Genomic DNA, 27,479 nt, shown 5'->3' with positions numbered 1-27,479 from the left:
TCGGCCTCTGATTTGGCTGTATGACTAATACCTTTGCTGGTTCAAAGGGAAAAATAGTGCAGTAAAATGTCAGTGTCAGTGTCTTAAATGTCAAGTGATATTTTGTATGTCATTCTGTTTCGTTTGTCGGCTAAGGCGCTTTGAACAAATACAAAATATTAAACAAAAATTATATTGCAAATGTTTAATAATGTCTGAAATGGATATATCCGAGAGCAATAATGAATGCTCAAATGATTCGCGTAAATTGATATTTTTACTTATTTTTGACATAAAACAGTTTATGAAATGATGAATTATATTTGCAACTGTTTATTCCAGTTCTTCTGGATCGAGTGTTTTTGCGACTTGGGAATGCTAATACTGATGAACAGCTGGAGAGTTGCTTAAGTAGATTCCTGCCTCCTGTTATGTTGAAACTTTCGTCTCCTCACGAGCAGGTTTGTATGCCAACACATTTTTATATTGCACCAATTTATTTAATTATTCTAAAGTCGTTTTAATAAATAATCATTTCAAAAAATTTTATGTTTGTAATATGTTGGATTTATATTTTTTTGTATATTTAGTTGTTTAATTGATTGTTTCCATTATCAGATACGCACAAAAGTGATGGAGCTGTTGATTCACGTGAACAAGAGGGTTAAATGTCGAAACGAAGTGCAACTCCCGGTTGAAACTCTACTCCAGCTCTACAGGGACCCTACTGCCAATAGCTTTATTATTGTAAGTACATATTTCCTTACATTGTGATTAGTATTCTTATGTCTTCACTTATAATAACTGTGAAACAGTCCTAAGTTGAGTGTAATTGATTGGAATTTCTAAAGTAATATTTTCTCCTATTGATTTGGTTTTGGAACATACTACAACTATTATCTATTTAAAATCTCTGAATTTATTATTTTAATTTATTTATTATAAAGAATTTCTCATTTTATGAGCATTTAGAATGAAATATATTTTTTTATATGGCACTTACAAATAAATTACATATTCAGCTTTTGGTAATAATATAGACAATAATTTTTTTTAGAATTTTTCTATAATCTACATAACAATGGGTTTTCCGAGACTTCCTAGAGATAAACAACTGAGTTTAACTCCATCTTTACTTGAGGCAATTGAGAACAAACCAGCAGGTCACCAAGACAGGTGGGAATTGTGAAATTTTCTTTTGTGTAATTTTATTTTTTTATCTTTAATGAGTTATGTTTTCTAATTACAGCATTTTAATGTTAGTGATGCCGCTGTTAGGAGATGTAAAGGATACAGATCTCAACTTTAAAGAGAAATCCAAATTGTCAATGTTGATCTTAAAATTTGCAACTGATATTCTTCTATTGCCTTATAGGTAAGTACTATTAGCAAAATATCATTATGTTGCAATGTTTTTTTAAACAGTTAAATTTATGATAGTGTATTATTTTGTTTATATTAATATAGAAAACCTTAAATTAAAATGTTTTATATTTCATGATACCTATAAAATATTTATCATATTTAATGTGCATAAAAGTTTCATGTTGTTAAGATTCTTCTTTGTATTGCATCAAATGATCATCTAGGATTATAATCAAAGTTAACCAGAATTTATTATAAAAGAATTGAAGGTTGATTTTGGTATTTTTTTTTCTAGAGCATTACCCAATGCTGGTGAGAGTGACTTTCAAGTTCCACCAGGAATGAGTCTGAAGTCATACAAGAGACTCGTTGAAAAGAATCAAATTAACCCCAATCAATTAGAAGAGGTATTTTTCATTATGCTAATTATTAATAGTCGAACAACATGTTTACCTAAAGGTGAATGATATGTATCATTAGTTATATAATGTTTTACAATATCAGAATTTATATAGTCTGTATAGCGAGTGAGACTGTTGTATCTTGTTGTTGGTTTTCCTACAATTGCCTGCTTTTATATAATTATATAATGTTGTCTTAAATTTTCGCGATTACACATTGAAATAAAACTAGTTATAACAGATTTGAATCGCGTATATTAATTATTTTTAACATCCCGACATTTCGAGCACTTTATAGCGTTCAAATCTGTTATAACTAGTTTTATTTCAATAATTATATGTATTACATTGAATATACACAGAGGGTTTTGTACTTGATTATTTGAGTACCTACAACTAAATAAAAATCAATGTTTTTTTTCTATTATATTGGTAGGCAGACTGGCCTGGACCTGACCTTTGTGTCACGTGACGAACGTTTGAAAAAATGCATTCTTGTTTATTGATTTTTGAATAAATTAAGTATTATTTTCAAAGTTTCGTTAGTAAATAACCATTTTTAAACTCATACACTGATTACAATAATTCACAATTTATTTTTCGCATTTTCAAATAGCCTATAATAAATGTTTCATAATCTTATAAATTCAGGAGACATTGCCAGCACAAATTCGATCTATTTTTTAAGCAATATCTTCTTATGAGAGTGTAAACCGCTTCGTTTCGTAACGCGTTACAGTACCAGTCTCTCTGGTTTGTCTGTCTCTTTCGAATATAGTATCTGTAGACAAGCTCTCTCTCACTCTAACTAAGCACACGTATTTTTTTTTATTATACGACATATTAACAACGTTGAACACAGCTCACACCGAAGATACTTCTTTTTAAAGATGTATTGCGTGCGAATGTTACTTTGTAAATTAATTTTGGCTGATGCATTTTTTTTGTGGTGATTTTATACAAATTTAATTAAGTAAATATCTCATTAATTTCAGATGAAACTATCGATTGTGAATTTCATAAGTAAAGATATATTCAACATGAATGATATACTTGTACCACTAATCGTCGCTGCGGCCGACTCTCGCTTCAGTGTTGCCAACCACGCTAATAGTCCTCTAATTCGGGTTAACAGGTATAAATAATATTTTCTTAAATATACTACTCTATATGCTCTTTTCTAATTGATAAAAGGCGTAGAGCTAAACAAATCTTAAATATATTTCATACGATTTTCTAGTACTTGGTAGGGCTTTGTGCAAGCCCGTCTGGGTAGGTACCACCCACTTATCAGTTATTCTACCGCCAAATAACAGTACTCAGTATTGTTGTGTTCCGGTCTGAAGGGTGAGTGAGCCAGTGTAACTACAGGCACAAGGGACATAACATCTTAGTTCCCAAGGTTGGTGGCACATTGACGATGTAAGGAATAGTTAATATTTCTTACAGCGTCATTGTCTATGGGTGATAGTGACCACTTACCATCAGGTGGCCTATATGTTCGTCCGCCAACCTATAACAAAAAAAAAAATCAATTCCACTTTCATTTGCGTAAATTTTACCTTTAAAGTTCTGATAACAATTTCGCTGACATTGTGTGTTCCCCAAACAAGTGATTTCCAATTCGTGACTATATAATGAATATAGTTCAGGATGTCGTTGAAATGGAAAAGTATTTCTTATCTGAAAGAAAATGTGTGATACTGTATTATTAATTTGCAGTTCTGTCGACTGGTCGTTGCCTTCAGTGGTGGGGCCGCTGTACTCTCTGTACTTGGGGACGTGGGGGGGTATGAAGGTGCCCCCAGATGATCGCAAGGTATGCATTTTTTTTCTTTTACGATTATCATTTTTCACACAAGCCACATCTGGTAATATGGTCATAATATGAATATATTATAAATGTGAAAGTAACTCTGCCTGTCTGTCGCTCTTTCACGACCAAACCGCTGAACCAAATTTGATGAAAATTTGGTATAAAGCAAACTTGAACTCCATGAAAGGACATAGGCTACTTTCTTGCTAAAACTCGAGTAGAGTCGCGGGCGACTAATTAGTAATAATAATAATAAATTGTAATTTATTTTAATAAAAAGTTTTAACGAGTTTTGTTTACTATTTTAGGTTCCAGCTTGTACGAGATTGCGTCTTAAGCTGATTCAATATTTGAATAAGGCAACTGGTGCTGCTGTCATGTTCCCACACTGTGTACAAGTTAGTATAATTGAATGTACTCAATTTTTCCGTATCTTTATTATAATGTAATTATTAAACTAGCACACACACTCAATAACTCATTACACGCAACACAGACACGCACGCACACATTGATACGTACACGCACACGCACATACACACACGCACGTAATACGTGAACATACACGTTACAAAATGTGTCTATGTAGTGTTGGTAGACACATAACCATATATTAAAATTATTAAATTGTAATACTAATATATGGTTATTTGATTGCAGGTTGTGTTTTCGTCTTTATTTGACCCCAACACTAACACCCGTCTTCGGAATATGGCGCTGATGTTTCTCCTGAATGTTATCAATAAGTATGTTTTTTATTAAAAAATATTATACAGAGATTAAATTAAATTTAAACTGTCAAAGTATTAATTTATTATAATTAATACCGAAATAGTTGATTATATTTGATTTATATTTTTTTTTGTATTTTTTTTTTTTTTTTATTAGCGGAGACGAGGTTCAGATGAAAAAAGTATCTACTGTATTTCTTCAAGGATTACTGAAGTTAATAAGATCTGAAGAGCATGCAGAGCATCAGCCAAAAGCATACATGTGTTTAGGTATGAGTCATGAGAAATTTATACGAGCGCGGAAACTACGACTTTTGGGTTCTTAAACACTTTTATGAATTAATTGATGTTTTTTTTTTCTTATTTTTTATTCGCCAGTAATCTAGTAAAGTAATAAGTAAATATTATGTGAAAAATTGGCATGTAACTTTGGTTTTGTAAACATATTTACTCAAAATTTATTCTTCTAATTAAAGTTATCTGTTGTTGTAATTAATTTGTATAACACTTTTTTTTTTTTTTTAATAAATGAGACAACATCACATACATTACTCTGATCCCAATGTAAGTAGCTAAAGCACTTGTGTTATGGAAATCAGAAGTAACGACGGTACCACATACACCCAGACCCTAGACAACATAGAAAACTAATGCTAATCTACATTGACTCGGCCGGGAATCGAACCCGGGACCTCAGAGTGGCGTACCCATGAAAACCGGTGTACACACCACTCGACCATGGAGGTCGTCGAAATCGTCGTCTTTATATTCAAAGCTTGTGTAAAGAGTTTCTGAGGCAAAAAGTTTTTATTGATTCACATTCGTCCCACAGGTAGATTGGCGATGAAATGCCCAAGCAGCTTTAACAATCAGTTCTCTCTATTCGAGGAGCTCGTTAAGAAGATTCCAGAAGCTGTCCCAGAAATGAAAACCGCTCTACGGGATGCGCTGCTAGAGATGGCTGTTGCGTATAAGATTAACACTGAAGGTACGTTTTTTATATTTAAAATGCTACGATGTTAACCAATAGGCTATTTGACTGGTTCTTATAATCCATTTTATTATTTAGCAGCGGTTAAGGAACCCAATAAAATTGTTTTTTTTTATTTCTAGTACATACATACACATCTTGTACATATTTGCCGAAAAATATCATATTAAAAATTCCATATTTAAATAGCACCCGAAAACGCTACTTGTACAATATAGCGCTGCAATGGGTTCGGTGACGTCACTTGCTCGTATTTTAATCTGTGGTACATGTAGAAGGCAAGTGAAGTTACCAAGCAAGTGACTTCATTATAAGCCCGGCAAATCTGTAGTCCGGTTGGTGTGTGTGCATTAAATCGGAAGACTATACGAAGACCTTTACTAAGTTAGACACAACGACTTTGAATTACATATATTTAAACAATTCCAACAAAGAATTATAAACACTATTTTATCTTAATATTTAACAATAATCAGTGCTATTTTTGAGAATTTTCTCATTGGAAATATATTTGTATTTAAAAAAAAAATAGTTTTATAATGTTCATAACGTATGCACGTACAATAATTGCTCTTATCAATCAACAGATAAATCAGAGCCAATGGATACTACAGAAATAGCGAGCACTTCTCAAAGCGACAGCATGGATGTTGAGGAGAGTTCGGAGAGCAAGAAGTCTAAGCTCAGCCCGTTGGATGAGCCACAAGCTCTTGCTTTGTTTGCACTTTTGGACCAGTGAGTAACATTAAAATCTATTAGATGGCGAGCTGAGATGGCAATGACCCGCAATCATCTTAACCGATGATTGCGGGTTCAAACCCAGGCAAGCACCACTATATATATATATATCTGCTTAATTTGTGTTTATAATTCATCTCGTGCTCGGCGGTTCAGCCAACCCGCATTGGAACAGCGTGGTGGAATATGTTCTAAACCCTCTCCTTATTGAGGCCTTAGCCCAGCAGTGGGAAATTTACGGGCTGTTACTTTACTTTTACTTTTGTTTTATATTAGATGAGCATCATATTTCAAATAAAAAAAGTTATGATGGAATTATGGCGTACATACATAAAATGAAAAAACAATCGAAAACCTCCTTCATTTCTTAAGTTGTTTAAAAACTATCTAACACGGCTAAGTTAAAAATGTTCAAAAAGCCATTTAAATTGGGTATATGAATAACATGACATAAGAAAAAAAAATGTATGTTTGGTCTCAGCTGTTGTCATGGATTAGACGCTGACATATATACTTCATATTAAACGCATGTCGTGTCTACATCATGAGAAATGTAATCATATGTATTTTTTGATTAATCTTTTTGTTTTGTGGACCTTTCGAACATGAAATAAAAATAAATATTTTCTATTTGGATAACCATGTTATTACAATGAAACAGTTATGTATAGTTTTCTTTTTTTTTTAATTACAGCTACATGCATAGCGAGGAATCAATGATCCGGTACATTGCTATGAGATATTCGGCAACTGTCTTCCCTCAGGACTATATTCCATCGAGATACCTTCTGCTCCTAGCCAGTGGAGATAGGTATGTGTCTTATATTATAATAGGATTATTTACATTCATACAAATACATACATCACAGTATACTCACTAAGAAAACTGTATACCAAGTTGTACTAAAATAGACCATGTAGAGTTATAACATTTGTTAATACTGATATAATATGCTGTACAATGTAAGGCTGTTTTATATTTTTCTCTGTTTTATTCTATTGGCTGTTTCGCGTGTAAGAATTCTCTTTGTAGAATCTTATTGAACGCTTAAGGTAACAACCAAGCAAAGGTTTCAAGCAATAATTAAATTCCGTATATTAAATTTTGTTCCAGTCAAGACGACGTCTCAACGGAAGCGTTGAAATATCTATACGGGACATCACGACCGAATGAAATAGAAGATGTCGTTAACAACGTATCAGTGAAAGAGATGAACGTAGCGAGCATAGATGAGGATGTCAGTAAGAAAGACAAGGACAAAAAAGAAGTTCAGTTCAAAGTGCCGAATTTTAAGGATGTCGTAAATTATATATGGGATCAGATGCAGAAACGGAAGAAGGGTTCAAACGCTAAGCATAGATTCGTTATAAGCAATCAAGTGCTACAGTTTCATCCGCAGACTTATCAAGAGGTTTGTATATACAATGTGATATTTAAAAAAGTAAAGTAAAGTAACAGCCTGTACATTTCCCACTGCTGGAATAAGGCCTTCTCTTCCATTGAGGAGAGCGTTTGGAACATATTTAAATGTTGAAAAAGAGTAACTACTGAGTTTTTTGCCCGTTCTTCTCGGTAGAATCTACTTTCCGAACCGGTGGTAGCTTCACTTAATTGTTATATGACGATTCAAAAGTGCTTGGAAAAGCCCACTTGGATAAAGTATATTTGGATTTTGATTTTAATTGAATATGTGGAATGCACATGTGGCAGAATTTCGATGAAATTAGACATATACAGGTTTCCTTTCGATGTTTTCTTTCACCGCCAAGCACGAGCTGAATTGTAAACACAAATTAGGCACATGAATAATCAGTGGTACTTGCCTGGGTTTGAACCCGCAATCATCGGTTTTGTATTTGGTATATTAACAGCCACATAAAGTTTTCTTTATGATATGTATCCACACCACAGAGCACATGATGAATTATACATGTATAAATTTACACAAAGAGCCATAATGGCTAAACCATTCAAAGCATTAAACGATGATTCTCTGATGAATCAATGTGCTTAAATTGTAAACATAATTCATTTCGTTTTCGGCGGTGAAGGAAACCCTCGCGAGGAAACCTGCACTTGTTAGATGGGAATCTACTAAGTGTTCCTAAAGTGACATCGAACTGTCTCGCAGTGAAATAGCGTGGTGGAAAAAGCCCTAAATTTTTCCTTTGAAAGGGAGAGGAAGCCTTTGTCCAAGAGTGAGACGTAAAATCCTCTTAATTTTCTTTATTTCAATTATAAACTTAGTACTTATGTGTATTTAAATAATATCCGGTTAAGCCCCACTTGTTCTTTCTACAATATTTTGACACATGTTTTTTTTTAAAGATTTTAAGGTACCTGAGGATGTGTTTAAACCGCGACGCTAACCTTAAGGATTGTTCCAATCATCCCAACGCTACTTCTCCAATACTTGCCAAATATTTCCAAGATAACTTACTGGAAACGGAATCACTGGATAGATACCTAGCCATGATCACTTCGCTCTTAAATGCTAATCCAGGTAATATAAGGATTTTATATAAGTCTTTTATTCTTTTATATTATTTAATTTAGGGAGCGTTCAAGTATTACGTAATGCATTCTTTTTGTCTCGTAAAACTTTGTACTTAAAAACCTTACAGTGCATTACAAGGGGAGGAGGGGGTTTAATAAACTTCAAAAATTGCGCTACGCAATACTTGAACGCGCCCTTATTATAAATGTGTATTATTTATGTTGATATAAGACCTTTTTTGAAAATTAATTAAGTATTTATTATTAATTCGCAAATTATTGTTGCATATTTATCACCACCGGCGAAATATACAAGTCGATAACATAACTGTGTTAAAGATAAAACAAGCATCAAATTTGACCACATTGTCTTTATTCATACGTTCCCTTGATCATCAAATGTCAAATTATATGGGTCACTATTGTGTGTAAAATGATTCCCTTGATCTCTGCTAATCTAATTTATTTAAAATAGAGTTCATGAATCGCAAATGTCTGTTCTCTGTTCAATTTTAAACGAATGTATGTATGAAGGTGTCATGGCGCTAACCTGCTTCCTGGATGTTGTGGGTTGTATACCAAAGAAGATGTCCGAGAAATATACGAATATCCTGCCGTTCCTCAAGAACCTCTTCACGACCAGCACTAAAGAAGACATCAGGGAGAATGCAGCCGCCATTTACGCGATAATCACAGTTCATACGAATACGAAGGCAGCCATAGAAAGCGAGATCAATGAGTTCGTGGCGCAGAGTCAGAAAAATAAGAGTCTAGAATCTCAATGCGGTTATGTGATTGCTTTTACGTACTTGTGCGAGAGGTGCATAGTCTTGTCGAAGAAAGGAAACTTCGGTGGTAAGGGATTCAATCCGAGTAATTGGGAACCGTATAAAGAAGGTGCTAAATGCCTAGGTAAGAAATTCTTAAATATATTTTCAATATTTAATTGGGTGTAAGACTTTTTGGTAGGGCTTAGTGCAAGCCAGTCTGGGTAGGTTACAACCAAATCGTAACATATTCTACCACCAAACAAAAGTACTTGGTATTGTTTGTTGTGTTCCGGTTTGAAAAGTGAGTGAGCCAGTGCAACTAGCACTGGCTCACTCACTAGGCACAAGGGACATAACATTTTATTTCCGAAGGTTGGTTGTGCATTGGCGTTGAAAGGAATGTTTAATGTTTCTTACAGCGTTACAGCTATTATCTATGGACGGTATTTTTTTCCTAATTATTTAATTAATAATTGTTTCCAATATATACAAACATATAGATGTATTACTGACCAAAGTATATCAAATTTTCCTTAAAATTTATACAGATTTATACTTAGAATGGTGTCATAATAAAATCAAATATAACTTTTATTTTCAGCAAATTTCCTATCCAGTACACAAACACTCCTAGTAAGCACATCGTGCACTGCGATATCTTTGCTGGTCCGTTGCAGCGCTCTGCCTCTACCCAACATTTCTCCAAAGCAAGAATCCCGCTTACAATCAGATAATCCTTTCAAATCTGACCAAAGTAATTCCACAATTCTCGACGATGAAGTAACAAAGTTCTCCGTGGCTGATAGAATGTTCAGGATCGTTGAGAACGCGAAATTACCTTCAAAGGTCAAAGAGAGGTCACTCTTTACCCTTGGCCTGATGTGCTGTGGCGAGAGGTTACCGTTCGCAAAACAAATTGTTCAAGGATTTTTGCAAATGGCCAAAGATGTAAGTTTTATTTGAAGTTCCTATTTATGTGTTGCCAGTGCTCATATTATTTTTAGATTTTGTTAAATTGTGATAATCTTTGCCGTTTCATATTCAAATCGTTTGTAAAAAATACATTGGTAGAAATAGCTTGTTATTCGATACAAGATTTTATAGATGATAAAAAAGCGTGGAGTTAAACCCGTTGACTTCCAAGCACGGTATATTAATTTAAATAATTGTATTTAATTAACATGACTTTGTATTTTCAAATGTTAAAAAAGAGTAACTACTGATATTCTTGACGGTTCTTCTCGGTAGAATCTTCTTTCCGAACCGGTGGTAGCTTCACTTAATTGCAAAATGACGATTCAAAAGTGCTTGTAAAAGCCTACTTGAATAAAGTTTATTTTGATTTGATTTGATTACACAAGTCACCACTTACAAGTGTTTTGAGAAATGACCACCGACTCAGGTAGAGTTGGTAATCAGTACCACGCGTCATACTCGTTAATTAATTTAGAGTCAGTCCATTGTAACACACTGATCAACCGTGATTCGGAAAGCTATGACAAAGAATTACACATTAACAAAAATGCTCTTCATCGTGAATAAAGTACTTTAAATTATATAAAAGTGTAGCATTATTATCAGAAGCCTTTATTATAAAGTGTAATAACTATACAAGTCTACACGGTAACGTTCTTCGGGTAGAATGGATCGGAAGCCGATAGCCTTCATTTGACCCTTGATCATATGGATCAGTTAAGTTCCGAATATAACACTCAACTACTCCATATGGTTAATGGGCAGGTGAGGTGAAAGTACATCAGGTAATGGACAGCAGGCAACCGTTAGCAGAAACACGGTGAACAGGTAAAATTGTCATTAGTGGCGATTTTTATGCGAACGTTACGAAACTGTAACAGATACAGATAATATAGATAATAGAATAGGTCCCCAAAATGTCTACTAAAAATTCAATAAATATTTATAGTACGATACAAATTAGATGTAACGTCGGAAAATGCAATGAAATGAAAATAAAACCGATTACTGCCGATTTACACGACCGATAGAAATAGCTTCCTATCGCGCCATTCGACGCTATTCGTCGCTATAGATTCTCGCGTCAGTTCAACCTGAGAAAGCAAGTGCATGTTAACACGTTCAGTGCCAGCGACACGCCTAGCGTGTTCATGCGAATTTCTATAGCCACGCCGCGAACACGCCAGGCTTGTTCTAAGAATTTCAGTGATATCTTAAAAACTAATCTAAGTTATTCATTCAAACTAATTGTGTGCAATCTTCAAGCGATAAGCTACTGAGTTTTTAAGTGGCCCGTTAAAAATAATATTTTTTTTTATTTTACAAAAAAATGTCTTTTGTAATGCCGGCGACACGCTAGGCTTGTTCACTTATTAAGGATAATCATAGATTGTCAAACTGTTTTTTTCAACAAACCACATTTTATTTATGGCTTATTACCAATTTGATGAAAATTGAACTAATTTTGTTATTGTTTTCTCAAATTTGCGGAACTTTGTTACATTTTTTTTTTGTAAAAATATCTATTATTATAAAAATTTATACACCTTTGTAGTATAAATAAAAATTTTAACAAAAAGAAAAACCGACTTCAAACAAAACACTATTTTAAAACAAATTAATATGCACGAAAAAGTAATAAAAATAATTGCGTATTCAACATATTTTTTAGAGTCTTCCTAAGTTAAATGAAATGAAAAATATTAGACTACTTAAAAGTCGATTTACGATTATATAATGTAGTTATAGTTATTGGTATATTTGGAGCCGGTGTCAGCCAATATTTTGCGCATAAAGCAAAAATAGACTTTCGAAAATGCGGATATAATACGTCACGCGGCGTAAACTACAAGGATCCCTCGAAAGAGCTGTAATCGAACTCAGCAAAAAAACTTTGAAAAAGACCAACTATATTTCGTACATCATATGACATCACATCACATACACAAAATTTGATTAAAGATAGTAAGAAATTCTGCCCCATATCGCACCCTAACTGCGAGCCGTATAGGAGTTCCATCACTACATAGTACAAAACAAAGTCGCTTTCTCTGTCCCTATATCTTTAAATCTACGCAACGGATTTTGATGCGGTTTTTTTTTAAAAGATAGTGTGATTCAAGGGGAAGGTTTGTGTATATAATACATGAACAATATAGTAAAGAAACACTGATAATTTTAGAAGTTTGCGATGTGATGTCGTAAATAAACAAATTCTGTAGTATATTTAGTATCAGTATTGCACCCGTGCGAAGCCGGGGTGGGTAGCTAGTTGATTATAATATTCGACTATGATAATTACATAAACATAACCACATTACGGAAGGTGACTCAAATATCCAAATAACCTATAAATAAAAGATTCGACTGAGTATCGCTAACGTGCTCCTCAGAATTGTTCCGTTCCCTTCCGTTCTGTTACTTTGTCATGGATCCTGTGCTCAGAACCTTACCAAACTTTCACCAAATTATCCTTGAAGTATATATTTTATAATAAAAAAAAGAATTATCAAAATTGGTTAACGTGATTTTCAGTTATTCACCTATTTGTCGCGCATATACATAATGCAAATTTAAGACTTATGTCGTTTTCATATGGATACCATCATCGGAAAAAAATTAAAAAAAAATGTGACCCCACGGGAAGCACTACCTTTCAAACAAAAAAAAAATTATCAAAATCGGTCCACCCAGTGAAAAGTTATGAGGTAACAAACATAAAAAAAAACAAAAATACAGACGAATTGATAACCTCCTCCTTTTGGAAGTCGGTTGAAAACTATATAAGCCGTAATTCTGCCATTCCTATTTAATGACAAAGTTTATACTAAATTGTCTTACTTTGTGTTATGTTGATACTGATTATGTATTACAAGTACCTATATGTTAGTTCGATTAATCATTAACTACCACATACATACACCAAATATATAAAATTAAACACTAAATAAGGCTGATTTACCTTAAAAATGTAAACTCATGTCAACTTCAAATTCGTGTTACAAGAATTGAAGTAATGAAACAATAAAACGAGTTTAGCTTACAAGAAGCTTGACTATTTTTTAATTATTTGTTTATTAATTATTACTTATTTAATTGTTCTTTATTATTATATCAAGACATGTGCCGGTGCACATCGATATCCTATGACCTTTGAACATTTCTAGCAACTAATAAGAAAGTGAACGAAACAAGTGAGATAAAAATTGATTTTAGAAATTAATAAGTATGTATTTGAGAAAACAAAAAAAGAAGGTGGATTTTTATGGACACTTTATGAAGCGAAATTTAAACTCTGTTTTAATTTGTATTGAAAGTTCTTGCTACTTTCAAACTGACCCGCGTCCTTTGCAGGGATACAACAGTAGATAACAGGTAACAGTATATATCATGAACAATTTTTTTATTGAAATACGAACTAAATCATAACGCGATAAAAAGTATATATCAAATTCGACTCCAATATAAATATGATATGTGGGAATTTATTAAAAAGTTTTACAACCACTGATTACATTATGATGTTTACTTACCATAAAAGCGGTTTTTTGTCATAATTCCAGGATAAAACACTGACAACATTATTCTAAACACCTTAATTATTGCATAACACAAGAAATATTAACTAACAAAGACCGTTTTAACAAAAAAAATATCATTTTTTTGTTCCTGTGCCAGTGGACACGCTACGCTTGTCCATACAATTTATCTTACGATGCCGGGGACACGCTTAGCGTGTTCGCGGCATTATGTATGGCGGCATCGCTATGAGCATAGGAAAAATTTAGGTGGCAGTGAACGTGTTAATCGACTTTTCAAATTGACGAATATATTAGGTCATACGGTATTACAAGCTATAACGTTTATGTAAAGATAATATTCACATGAGAAATAAATATTTATAATTAGAGATAGCGTACTCAATTCGGATGTGATCGGTTTTACGAATTTTGCCGAAGCTACAACTAAGTTTTGTCGTACTTTACTTGGTAAGGGTTTGTTATTTGTTTCGTTAAAAAGCAATACGTAGCATCGTTGTGTTAGTTTGAAGGGTGAGTGAGCCAGTGTAGCTATACGTACGAGGGACATAACATCGTGGCTCCCAAGATTAGTGAGGCATTGGTGATGTAAAGAATTATTAACATTACTCAGCGTCATATCCATAGGTTGTTGTGGTCACTAAACAATATCTATTAAAAAAGAAATAAAGCCTTAAGTCGTACATAACCATATATTTTTTTAAAAAGGGAGAAAAAAAATAACAGTAGTTAAAATTAATTGTAATAATGCAGGCATTTTTGCTACTGTAATGTTAAACACATTTTATCCATTTTTCAGAGTAAAGAATTCGAGATACATCTTCAGATAGGCGAATCGTTAGTGTTATGCGTTGAAGGTGTTAACTCGAATGAAAATAGAGATCTGTGGACCGAATTGCCGAAAGAGGTAATATAATATTAATTACTTAAATGTTTATAAATTAATAAATAAAAATAAATATTGGACAACATCATATACATCACTCTGATTCCAATGTAAGTAGATAAAGCACTTGTGTTATGGAAAATCAGAAGTAACGATTTTACCACAAATACCTATACCCAAAACAACATGGAAAAGTAATGAAACCTTTCTACATCGACTCGGCTGGAAACGAACCCGAGACCTCGGAATGGCGAACCTATGAAAACCAGTGTACACACTACTCGACCACGAAGGTCGTTGAAGTGTATGAGAGTAATGTTTATTTTAATTTTTTCACCAGGGTGAAGCAAAAATAAAAGATGTCGATGCATTGAAAGAAAACGACGAGCTTTTGAAATGGTTGCTCGTCGAATTGTTCACGATCGGCAGACAGCCGCATCCACATTCTAGACAGGTGAGTCGAACTTTAAATATTTATTTATTTATTTATTTATTTATTTGGTAATCCAACAGTTTTTATACAAAGTTGATATATTGACTATTATATAACATATAACTAAAACCAAAATAGGATTACACAGGTAACTTAAACATATAACTAGAAGACGGTAGTAAAAGTAAAACTGTTAACGGGCGGGAATCCAATATGTGCGTGTATGTGTGTGAGTGTGAGTGTGTGAGTGGTGTGTTATAATGAATTTTAAATATTTATTCAATATAGAAGCATTACATTAACTTATACAAATATATTGTATTATTTTTTTCGTAATAAAATAAGAATCTTCAAAATCGCTTCATACAGTCGAAAGTTAAGTCACAAACATAAAGAAAATAAGTCGAATTGAGAACCTCCTTTTTTGAAGTTGGTTAAAGAGTGTATTTATTACTTAGGGGCCGTCAATAAATCACGTCATCGATTTTTTCAGACTTTAGACCCTCCCCACCTACAATCATTCTATCGTCATGTCTTAATGACCCCCCTTCCTTCTCCCAAAATTGACGTCATTACCTGTTTCACGAAATTAAAACATTGCAGATTTGATGTGTGCTGGAACAAATTTCTTTTTAGAAATAATCTTTTTGTACTTGAACAATAAACTATAAATAAATAAGAATGACGTCAATTTCGAAACAAGCCCCCCCCCCCCCTATCTATCATTTACCGTCATCCGCAGACCAACCCCCCCCCCCTATAATTTAGTTATAGTTATTTAATATATGGACGGCCCCTTAGCAGTATTATCTATTACTGTTATTTTACTGTACCCAGTCTTCACCATAAAATTGTACGCGGAATCAGGAATGCTTCTAAACTGGGTTTGAACTTAACACATTCAGTGTGAAAACAGCTTTATAAATAAAAGTATAAATGAAAAAAGTAATTTAACGGTTATAAGACCTTTTTCTTGTATGCAATCGCAATTTTGTGAAAATACTATTTCATTGTTACAGGCAACTAGTATATGGTTACTGGCTTTGTTGAAGAGTTGTCCCGAACGCGAGCCCATAAAGAATTCCCTACAAAAAATGCAGGAAATGTTCATGGACTTCCTATCAGAGAACAGCGGTAAGGTGGACAGATAAATAATATTTACCGGTTTTTTTTTAATGGAAGTTTTGAATATGGAACCATATCTTTTTAATTTTATAATATTACAGATATAGTGCAAGACGTCGCGAGCAAAGGCTTAAGTCTCGTGTACCAGAATTCGGATGAAAGTCAAAAGAAGGCGCTCGTTGCAGAAATTATAGATCAGCTCACAAGTGGTAAAAGGGCCGTGTCGCAGGTCACCGAGGACACAAAGCTATTTGAAGAAGGGCAGCTAGGGAAAGCTCCTACTGGGTATTGAAATAATTAATATCTAAGTAGATTTTGTACTTAGTATATCTCATAATTATGATAATCTACTGAATTCTGCATGACCAACTTTTGTATACTTATCTTATATAATCAAATTACAAACTGAAGCTTTGTGACGTTCTCTTAAATTAAAGAGCAAACTATTTTTATACAACGCGAATTGAGAGCCAATAGATACGGTTAGATCAACTTTATAATATATTAAAAACTAATTTCTTTTTTCCTTTTTTTAGTGGCAATCTATCGACGTATAAAGAAATCTGTTCGCTCGCTTCGGATTTGAATCAGCCAGACTTGCTTTACAAATTCATGCATTTGGCTCATCACAATTCAGTGTGGAACTCAAAAAGAGGTAATTTATAATATTGATTATATGATTTTCAAAGGAATATATATTTTTATTCTAAATATTTAAAAATAATTTGAAATTTGATAGAATGAAAATCCATTATGGCGGTAAATGCACTCATACCAAATTAGTGTAATCTGGGCCATGGGTTAACACACTTTCAAAAGTAGACGCGTTGTCCCCCCTATAAAATCACAATTACGTCTAAATCCAAATTTGTAGGAGCGCTTTGTTCTCTAAGGAGCCTCAGAGAACAAGCGATCCCATATTACAAATCCCTGGTTGTGCCAATGCTTTACCTGCAGAATCAAAGTCTAATGTCCAGAGTAAGGGTACTTAACTCTTGCAATTTTCAACAACGTTATCCAAGTGCGCGTGTACTGTATCGGTGGCTGGTGGTCCGCAGGCGCGGCGTTCGGCTTCCAGTCGATCGCCCAGCAGGCGGGAGCTTCGCTGGGCGCGCACGCGCCGCGCATCGTGCCGCGCCTGTACCGCTACCGCTTCGACCCCACGCCGCGCATCCAGGCCTCCATGGCCGCCATCTGGCACGCGCTCGTGCCCGACACGCAGCGCACCGTGAGTACGCCCCCCCACACGCACACACAAACGCGCCGCGCATCGTACCACGTACGCCCCCCGACGTAACTTGCATATGATCTGACACTTCAATACAAAAAAATGTATTTATACTTGTCGTTTAAATGCGTATAGATCGAATATGAAATAAAAGTAATTGTGCTATAATTAAAAACACAATTAATATGATTAAATATTTTGATTACTATTTCGTGTATCCTTTTAAAGCACAGTATCTAAACGAGACATTTCACACAGGTTCACAAGTATCACAACGAGATACTGAGCGACCTGGTGACAAATCTCACCTCGAACCAGTGGAGGGTGAGGATGTCGTGTTGCAACGCGCTCTCCGATCTCCTGAGGTGAATGGGTAACTAATCGAAATGGAGTTGAATAGTTCTAGTAACATATTGTACAACGAGTGCGTGTGTAGGGGCGCGCAGAGCCTGCAGGCGTCGCGCGCGCAGTTGGCGAGCGTGTGGACGCAGCTTTTCCGCGTGATGGACGACGTGCACGAGGGCACGCGCCACGCCGCCGCCGCCGCCGCCAACGTGCTCTCCAAGGTCGGTGCGCACGCTTGCTTTACAAGGAAACCATTTGGAACACTTACAACTGTCTGAGCTGAGATGGCCCAGTGAGCTGAGATGGCCAGTGAGTTAGAACGCGTGCATCTTAACCGATGATTTCGGGTTCAAACCCAGGCAAGCACTGCTATATATATATGTGCTTAATTTGTGTTTATAATTCATCTCGTGCTCGGCGGTGAAGAAAAAACATCGTGAGGAAACCTGCATGTGTCTAATTTCATCGAAATTCTACCACATGTGCATTCCACCAACCCGCATTGGAACAGCGTGGTGGAATATGTTCCAAACTCCTTAATGGAAGAGGAGGTCTTATTTCAGCAGTGGGAAATTTACAGGCTGTTACTTTACTTACTTTACTTTACAACTGTCTTCCCACTTACATCCTATTTACTAATAACTTACTTTTAATATAATTTAATTGTAAAAGAAGAATTAATTTTTTAGTGTTTTTTTTTATACATCGCCAAATAAAAAGTACAAAAAGTCATATGACCAAAAGTGTAAATATTTTGTCCTCAGTTATGTATTCAGGCGTCAGATGTGAACCAGGGTAAGGACGGCAAGGAGATAGTGTCGGTCATATTGCCGGTGCTGTTGGACACGGGCATTACGAACCTCGTCCAAGAAGTCAGGAGTGTTAGGTGAGTTTTACATTTATATTAGAAGAAAAGGTTATCTATTTGTTTACAAAACTATGCGTTGAAAGCTATTAGAAATTATAACTCACATCATATTTTCGAGTGGCAAATATTATTACATTTTGAAAGAAAGAAAGAAAGATTTTTTTATTTGTAAGCATCGTTTTGAGACATCAGTGACATAAACAAAACAAAAAAAAAAAAAACAAAAACTTAAAATAACAATACAATTAAATAATATCTAAGAAAGATTATAAAAAGAGATTATTATTATTATTAGAGATTATTCATACATAATAGCATCGTTTAATATGATATTTCGATATATCGCAGCCTACAAACGGTGTCGAAGCTGGTGACGGCGGCGGGCAGCAGCCTGGCGCCGTTCCTGCCGCGTCTGGTGCCGGCGCTGGCGAGCGCGGCCGGCGAGCTGGAGTCCGCCAAGCTGTCCTACCTCAGCACGGCGCTGGCCGACAGCGGCTCGCGCGAGATGCTGGACGACATGCGCGCCAGCGCCGCTCGCCACCACTACACCACCGACACCATCGTCAAGGTCAGACTCGAACACTAGCCTTTTAAGTCTTTTATACTATGACTGTTTTAATAGCAACCAATTCGTATAAAAGCAAATAAGAATTGAACAATGATTACTTTTTAAAAAGTATTTTCTTTAATTTGAATTCGTACACGTATGAACTGTCATCGAACGCATCATGACAACTAAATTTTGTTAGCTATAAAATATCGATAGAGAGTTCTTAGAAAAGTAAAGAATTTTGTAATTTAGTACAACGACATCGTTAATAGTAACATTAAATGTCGTTTATTTTACAGGTGCGTAAATATTATTTCTTTTCAATGTTCAATGTTATTTTATTTTATTTTTATTAATGTGAGGTATGTAAAACTAACCATTAAATTTACTTTTACAGAGAAACACAATTTTGTTTTATTAACCGTGTCATCCTAGAAAAAAGAATAAAATCTTATATATTTATAGACGAAAAGTACCGTAAGAAAAACAATTCTTTCTAATATTGTTGATACTAATTTTTTTTATTTTTTTTTTATTTCCAGTGTATGCCGTATATAAACATAGAAATAATGAAGGAGATGTTACCGAAAATACTGGAACTTTTGAAGTCCCCGCAACTCGGCACGAAGGTGTCGTGCGCGCACTTCCTCGTGCTCGCCGCGCACTACCTGCGGGCCGACCTGGAGCCCGTGGCGGGGAAGATCATGACCGGCCTGCTGAACGGGATCTTCGACAGGAACGCGACGATTAGGAAAAATTATGCCGAAGCTCTGGGACAAGTATCCGCATATGCAAAGGTCAATAATTGTAAAGATATATGTTTAAACTACATCGGTTTTGTTAAATTTTTATTTTCAAATTATTGTTTTTTTTAGTTGTTAAGATATATTAACTGAAATTAACTGTTATAATATAATAATAATAATATTCACACAGACAGAGTAACTAAATATTCCTTAATAACTTTTTTAGCAACAAAATCAAAATCAAAATAAACTTTATTCAAGTAGGCTTTTATAAGCACTTTTGAATCGTCATTTTACAATTAAGTGAAGCTCCCACCGGTTCGGAAAGTAGATTCTACCGAGAAGAACCGGCAAGAAACTCAGTAGTTACTCTTACAACGATATATTAAACTGATAACGTGGTCTAAGTGAAGTGTATAATGTTGCAGCCTCAATCGATAGAGAAATTAATGAAGAAATTGGTAAACCTATACGAAACAAAGGAAGACGAAGCGTCGAGATCTGCCATCGCGCTCACACTGAAGTCTGTTGCAAAAGCCAAGATAGAACATATAAAAGACAACGAGGAAATTTTGGCGCCCGTCGTATTCTTGGCGATGCACGGGCCTAAGGACGGCGGTAAGGCATAGACGTGTAATAAAACAAATTGTGAGTGTGAGACTGAGAGTGAAGTGAAATAATAGAGATTGTCGTCACTGGATAGGAAAAAATCTTTACTTAATGTATTCTCCTAAATGTACGGCCTGGATACAGCTTGGAACTTGTCATTCTAGCTACATACTTTCTAAAGTGACTTTCCAATAATATAAATATAATGGGATACCCATGTTGCAGATTCGTCGTCGGCGGAAACCTTCGAGGAGCTCTGGGCGGACATGAGTCCGTCGCGCGCTGCGGGCGTGCGCCGACACCTGCCCGCGCTGCGCCGCGCCCTCGAGCGCGCGCTCGCCGCGCCCGGCTGGAGCGACAAGATACAGGTGAGAGCGGCGGCGGGGAGCCGTGCGAGGAGCTCTGGGCGCACGTGAGTCCGTCGCGCGCTGCGGGCGTGCGCCGACACCTGCCCGCGCTGCGCCGCGCCCTCGAGCGCGCGCTCGCCGCGCCCGGCTGGAGCGACAAGATACAGGTGAGAGCGGCGGCGGGGAGCCGTGCGAGGAGCTCTGGGCGCACGTGAGTCCGTCGCGCGCTGCGGGCGTGCGCCGACACCTGCCCGCGCTGCGCCGCGCCCTCGAGCGCGCGCTCGCCGCGCCCGGCTGGAGCGACAAGATACAGGTGAGAGCGGCGGCGGGGAGCCGTGCGAGGAGCTCTGGGCGCACGTGAGTCCGTCGCGCGCTGCGGGCGTGCGCCGACACCTGCCCGCGCTGCGCCGCGCCCTCGAGCGCGCGCTCGCCGCGCCCGGCTGGAGCGACAAGATACAGGTGAGAGCGGCGGCGGGGAGCCGTGCGAGGAGCTCTGGGCGCACGTGAGTCCGTCGCGCGCTGCGGGCGTGCGCCGACACCTGCCCGCGCTGCGCCGCGCCCTCGAGCGCGCGCTCGCCGCGCCCGGCTGGAGCGACAAGATACAGGTGAGAGCGGCGGCGGGGAGCCGTGCGAGGAGCTCTGGGCGCACGTGAGTCCGTCGCGCGCTGCGGGCGTGCGCCGACACCTGCCCGCGCTGCGCCGCGCCCTCGAGCGCGCGCTCGCCGCGCCCGGCTGGAGCGACAAGATACAGGTGAGAGCGGCGGCGGGGAGCCGTGCGAGGAGCTCTGGGCGCACGTGAGTCCGTCGCGCGCTGCGGGCGTGCGCCGACACCTGCCCGCGCTGCGCCGCGCCCTCGAGCGCGCGCTCGCCGCGCCCGGCTGGAGCGACAAGATACAGGTGAGAGCGGCGGCGGGGAGCCGTGCGAGGAGCTCTGGGCGCACGTGAGTCCGTCGCGCGCTGCGGGCGTGCGCCGACACCTGCCCGCGCTGCGCCGCGCCCTCGAGCGCGCGCTCGCCGCGCCCGGCTGGAGCGACAAGATACAGGTGAGAGCGGCGGCGGGGAGCCGTGCGAGGAGCTCTGGGCGCACGTGAGTCCGTCGCGCGCTGCGGGCGTGCGCCGACACCTGCCCGCGCTGCGCCGCGCCCTCGAGCGCGCGCTCGCCGCGCCCGGCTGGAGCGACAAGATACAGGTGAGAGCGGCGGCGGGGAGCCGTGCGAGGAGCTCTGGGCGCACGTGAGTCCGTCGCGCGCTGCGGGCGTGCGCCGACACCTGCCCGCGCTGCGCCGCGCCCTCGAGCGCGCGCTCGCCGCGCCCGGCTGGAGCGACAAGATACAGGTGAGAGCGGCGGCGGGGAGCCGTGCGAGGAGCTCTGGGCGCACGTGAGTCCGTCGCGCGCTGCGGGCGTGCGCCGACACCTGCCCGCGCTGCGCCGCGCCCTCGAGCGCGCGCTCGCCGCGCCCGGCTGGAGCGACAAGATACAGGTGAGAGCGGCGGCGGGGAGCCGTGCGAGGAGCTCTGGGCGCACGTGAGTCCGTCGCGCGCTGCGGGCGTGCGCCGACACCTGCCCGCGCTGCGCCGCGCCCTCGAGCGCGCGCTCGCCGCGCCCGGCTGGAGCGACAAGATACAGGTGAGAGCGGCGGCGGGGAGCCGTGCGAGGAGCTCTGGGCGCACGTGAGTCCGTCGCGCGCTGCGGGCGTGCGCCGACACCTGCCCGCGCTGCGCCGCGCCCTCGAGCGCGCGCTCGCCGCGCCCGGCTGGAGCGACAAGATACAGGTGAGAGCGGCGGCGGGGAGCCGTGCGAGGAGCTCTGGGCGCACGTGAGTCCGTCGCGCGCTGCGGGCGTGCGCCGACACCTGCCCGCGCTGCGCCGCGCCCTCGAGCGCGCGCTCGCCGCGCCCGGCTGGAGCGACAAGATACAGGTGAGAGCGGCGGCGGGGAGCCGTGCGAGGAGCTCTGGGCGCACGTGAGTCCGTCGCGCGCTGCGGGCGTGCGCCGACACCTGCCCGCGCTGCGCCGCGCCCTCGAGCGCGCGCTCGCCGCGCCCGGCTGGAGCGACAAGATACAGGTGAGAGCGGCGGCGGGGAGCCGTGCGAGGAGCTCTGGGCGCACGTGAGTCCGTCGCGCGCTGCGGGCGTGCGCCGACACCTGCCCGCGCTGCGCCGCGCCCTCGAGCGCGCGCTCGCCGCGCCCGGCTGGAGCGACAAGATACAGGTGAGAGCGGCGGCGGGGAGCCGTGCGAGGAGCTCTGGGCGCACGTGAGTCCGTCGCGCGCTGCGGGCGTGCGCCGACACCTGCCCGCGCTGCGCCGCGCCCTCGAGCGCGCGCTCGCCGCGCCCGGCTGGAGCGACAAGATACAGGTGAGAGCGGCGGCGGGGAGCCGTGCGAGGAGCTCTGGGCGCACGTGAGTCCGTCGCGCGCTGCGGGCGTGCGCCGACACCTGCCCGCGCTGCGCCGCGCCCTCGAGCGCGCGCTCGCCGCGCCCGGCTGGAGCGACAAGATACAGGTGAGAGCGGCGGCGGGGAGCCGTGCGAGGAGCTCTGGGCGCACGTGAGTCATCGCGCGCTGTGGGCGTGCGCCGACACTGAGCCTGCTGTCTGACCTGCTGGCTGCTCGACGTTTTTACGGCCGTCGATTATCTCACAGGATCCAGTCACCATAGAATCGCAATCCTGGTTGATTGGATCAAAATTCTCGTGTATATCAAATTAAAAAAAATCAAAAATTGTTCTAAATTATATAAATGTACATGAAACTTCAAAAGATTTGATATACAAATGATTAATTTGTAATGTTTTCTTTATTGTAGGCGGCTAAAGCGATATCTACGATATGCAAGGAGCTATCGAGCGACCTGGGGGAGGAGAGGGAGCCGTTTATTCGCTCAGTTCTCGCTGCGATTCAAGGAAAGACTTTCGACGGCAAACATCACCTTCTAGAAGCTTTAGCCGACCTTTGCACGTGAGTCGTATTTTCTTACGCATAATTCAATTATTTCGTTGTCATGACACGTGAACTAACCCACGCTCACGCGCAGAGTGTCGGGCGGGGCGGCGCCGCTTGCGGGCGCGCTAGGCACGGAGTGCGTGGATGCACTGGTGGCGGAGAGCCGCAAGCGCTCGGCGGCGCACCGGCGTCACGCACTGGGCGCGCTGGCTCGCACGCTGCCGCACGCGCCGCCGCACAGCTTCCACCAGCTCTACGACATCGTCAAGCTCATCCTCTCCAAGGTCAAATCAAATCAAATCAAATCAAAATCAAATCAAATCAATTTTATTCAAGTAAACTTCACAATGAAGCGTTTTTGAATCGTCAATAATCAAATACTACCACCGTTTCGGAAAGCAGCTTCTAGCGAGAAGAAACTCGCATAGTTGCTCTTTTCAAATAAACACATTTACAATGCTGTTATTGACAGTAATTAGCGTCCTATGATGGAACCCGAGCCTAACTCCAGGCGTTTCTTTCTAAAAAGTACTCTTTTAATGAATAGTATGATTTATTTATTAATTTAGTCTTAATAATATTTTTAAATTTTGAAAATGGTAAATTGATTATATTTTCCGGTATCTTATTATATATGCGTATACCATGATACGTCACTATGATATACCCGGCCCGCGTCCCTTGACGTTCGGTCCGTGTTCGTTCCCGGTGCCAGTCGAGTTCTGAAGTATGAATTCACTCAAAGCAAATGGTTTTAGGACGAGCACTCGTTGGATAAGGAATCCGACGAGGAGGACAACGAGGGACTCAAGAAGAGACGAGAAGAATTAACGGCGTTGAAAGAAGCCGCTTATGATTTGCTGGGAAAAGCCTGGCCGAAGGATCCGCACACGCAAGGTGAATTAATCGAAAATAAAATTACGGCATAAAATTTTCTTTTTTTTACAAAAGATTAGTAATTATATTTTAATTTCAGAAAAGTATCAAGATTTATTCTTTGAGCATTGTTCGAAGTCTTACCCCACGAGTACCCGGTCGACGCAACTTGCGATGTTAGCGTCCATTGCCAGTGTAGTGGAGCGGCTCGCAGTGCTGAGCGCTGCGGGCGAGCCGATGGAAACGGATAACATGTCCTTGGCCAATCGGGATAAAGCAATCAGCAGTGTTACCACACATGTGGCTAACATCATAGAGTATACACTTAGTACGTCATATTTTAACTAACACTTTTTTAATTGTTATTTGTGTGACGAGGATTATCATTATCATTTGTTTTACAGAGAATAGCAATCAAGTGAGGCATAGACGAGACGCACTTAATTTAATGGAAATTTTGATAAAACAATTACAAGGTATTTAATTTCATTTTTTGAGCATAATTAGGGTGTCTGAAAAGTTGTCATATTTTATAATACTTATATTCAATGCAATGTAATTTACTTTATGAGCTCACTTCGCATGTCAATCTATCGTGTTTCAAGAACATAATTTATCTACACTACTCATTTTTTAATTTTTTTTAATTTCAATTTATTATCTACAAATTTTCCTGCTACTTAAAACTATAATTGATTTTTCCGTCGATATCTCATTAAATTTATTTTGTATTTTTGCAGAAATTAAAAAGACAGACGAATTAAACCAGTTAAAGGCCATTTACCAAACCTACGCTCAAGATTTATCGAAGGAATCTTCGCACGAACTTCGAACTAAAGTAGATAATATAAAAGTTTACTTTAAGTAGTAAATACCAGCGCTACTTGTGTTCTTTATACCAGTAACTGACATGAAATGTAATAATCTTATAATAAATTGTTTTTCAAGAGAGTGTTTTGTTTTAAATGTTTTAATATTCCGAATATTTTCATCTTTTTTCAAATAGCAACTTCTTCAATGAAATTATATATTAAGTACAAAAATTAAATTTTAAATGAAAGGAAGGAAAATATACCATATATTTAGGACATTTCTTTAACATACATCAATACAACTGTCTGGAAAGAATAAAAAAAAAAAAACAAAGCGCGCGAAACCGTATCAAGCCATCATTATTCTTTCTGTTTGGGCGCGAACAGAAAGGTCAATATTGGCGCGACTTGTAATGTGTTAAAAGTGTTATTTGTGAATATTTTTGGATTGTAATGTAAGCTCAACTGAGTAAGTAATTTAATAAATGTCTATGAATTGGTGCTTTATTTATATTAAGATAAATTCGAAGGAAACCATTTTTGTTTGTGAGTAAATTGTTTAAAGTAATTTGTATTTTCGTCTTTTTCTTTATTCTATTTCACTTCTGTATGCTAAATTTATATTATTTTTATAAAAAAAATAAAAACAAACATATAAATTTATCACATATATTTAATGCATCGCATTTTATGAATGGAATGGAACAAACAATAATAATATAGTAACATAATACATTATAATATTAAACTGACATTATTTGCAAACATCTGACTACACTGTATTTACAAAAAAACTTAAACTAGTAAACAGCAACATTAGTTCAGAGTAAATATCTATTATACAAATGATTTGTGGTATCCGTTGTACATAAGTATTTCAAGTACCCACTAACTCCAAAGTACAGAATTAAGCTTGAATGCATGGTAACAACAGAAGTATTAGCTCTAGCTGTCTGCTACTTGTCCAATGAAAGCACGAATACTATAATACCGCCTAAAATTACTGGCTCAAGCATTTTACAGAATAAGAATACATATCGCTGATTTTATGTTAAGACAAAGAAATGCAATACTGAAGAAAAAAACATGCAAAAACAAAATTCCAAGTGACTTTTATTATCACTTGAATTTGGTATTATTAAGAGTTAATCGAGTATGTATTAAGAACTTGAAGCTGGTTTTATAATTTACAGATAGTGTAAAACTTAGCAGATTAGGCCTTTATCTAGCAGTGAGAAATTTACAGGTTATTAGTTTCCTTTTTTTATTTATTTAATAGAAATGCTGCATGCTCTATTAACTTTGAAAATGAATTTTCGCGAACATTAAATGATTAAATAAACTTTGATAAGGCTTGAAGAAATATAATATAAATCCATAATATATTAATCCATTTATAACTGTGAATATAATTTGACATAATTAATAAATTATTTGCAAGATGCTGTTATGGCAAAACATTAGTAACCTATGTAAATAAAGCATAAATTATTCATTAAATAACAAAAACAACACATAAATCAAAATTATTTTTGTACAATAAAATCACTAGTCTTAAAAAATAAGCTCGCATACGACACAAATATATTTTATGTGTTTATAATATTACAGCTAGTCCGTGAAGCGTTCGTGAATATATACATACATACATGTGACCTAAAGATTATAAAAAGTATTTGATGATGATGTCGTCTTGAACGATGTAGGTGGCACAGTGGCCAATCTGAAGGTACACTAGCTTACTACGCAGAACTTAATATATCTGCAAGAGTAAACGCCAACGCAGGCGTGCTTGTAAACCCTCAATCTAATATTCCGGCAGGACCACATATCCGAGACATTTGGAGATAATTCAGGTGCAGAACTGACTGCTTCCAGACGAGTGGCTACTGAAAATTTTCCTTCAGAA

The 27,479-nt window shown here is 38.9% G+C and overlaps 1 protein-coding gene across 1 annotated transcript; it reads left to right on the top strand.

The window, feature by feature from the left end:
* The first annotated feature begins 100 nt into the window (after nucleotides 1-100).
* On the top strand, nucleotides 101-25,709 carry LOC124530386 (proteasome-associated protein ECM29 homolog). Its single transcript, XM_047104541.1, has 37 exons — nucleotides 101-242; nucleotides 322-440; nucleotides 598-726; nucleotides 1,037-1,155; nucleotides 1,229-1,354; nucleotides 1,640-1,751; nucleotides 2,741-2,880; nucleotides 3,468-3,564; nucleotides 3,870-3,959; nucleotides 4,222-4,307; nucleotides 4,450-4,562; nucleotides 5,125-5,280; nucleotides 5,871-6,018; nucleotides 6,716-6,832; nucleotides 7,136-7,433; nucleotides 8,351-8,525; nucleotides 9,053-9,430; nucleotides 9,890-10,236; nucleotides 14,602-14,709; nucleotides 15,029-15,142; nucleotides 16,141-16,255; nucleotides 16,348-16,531; nucleotides 16,783-16,901; nucleotides 17,305-17,474; nucleotides 17,733-17,839; nucleotides 17,911-18,040; nucleotides 18,584-18,705; nucleotides 19,036-19,255; nucleotides 19,780-20,034; nucleotides 20,412-20,601; nucleotides 20,818-20,960; nucleotides 23,746-23,897; nucleotides 23,974-24,166; nucleotides 24,641-24,779; nucleotides 24,859-25,086; nucleotides 25,163-25,234; nucleotides 25,499-25,709. The coding sequence occupies exons 1-37, from the start codon at nucleotides 107-109 to the stop codon at nucleotides 25,624-25,626; spliced, it is 5,775 nt and encodes a 1,924-aa protein (XP_046960497.1). The 5' UTR covers nucleotides 101-106; the 3' UTR covers nucleotides 25,627-25,709.
* Nucleotides 25,710-27,479: the final 1,770 nt, after the last annotated feature.

Source organism: Vanessa cardui, chromosome 6 (genome assembly GCF_905220365.1).
Source record: "Vanessa cardui chromosome 6, ilVanCard2.1, whole genome shotgun sequence".
NCBI lineage: Eukaryota > Metazoa > Arthropoda > Insecta > Lepidoptera > Nymphalidae > Vanessa > Vanessa cardui.
The sequence above is the reverse complement of the archived record's forward strand: the minus strand, read 5'-3'. Positions and strand labels throughout refer to the sequence as shown.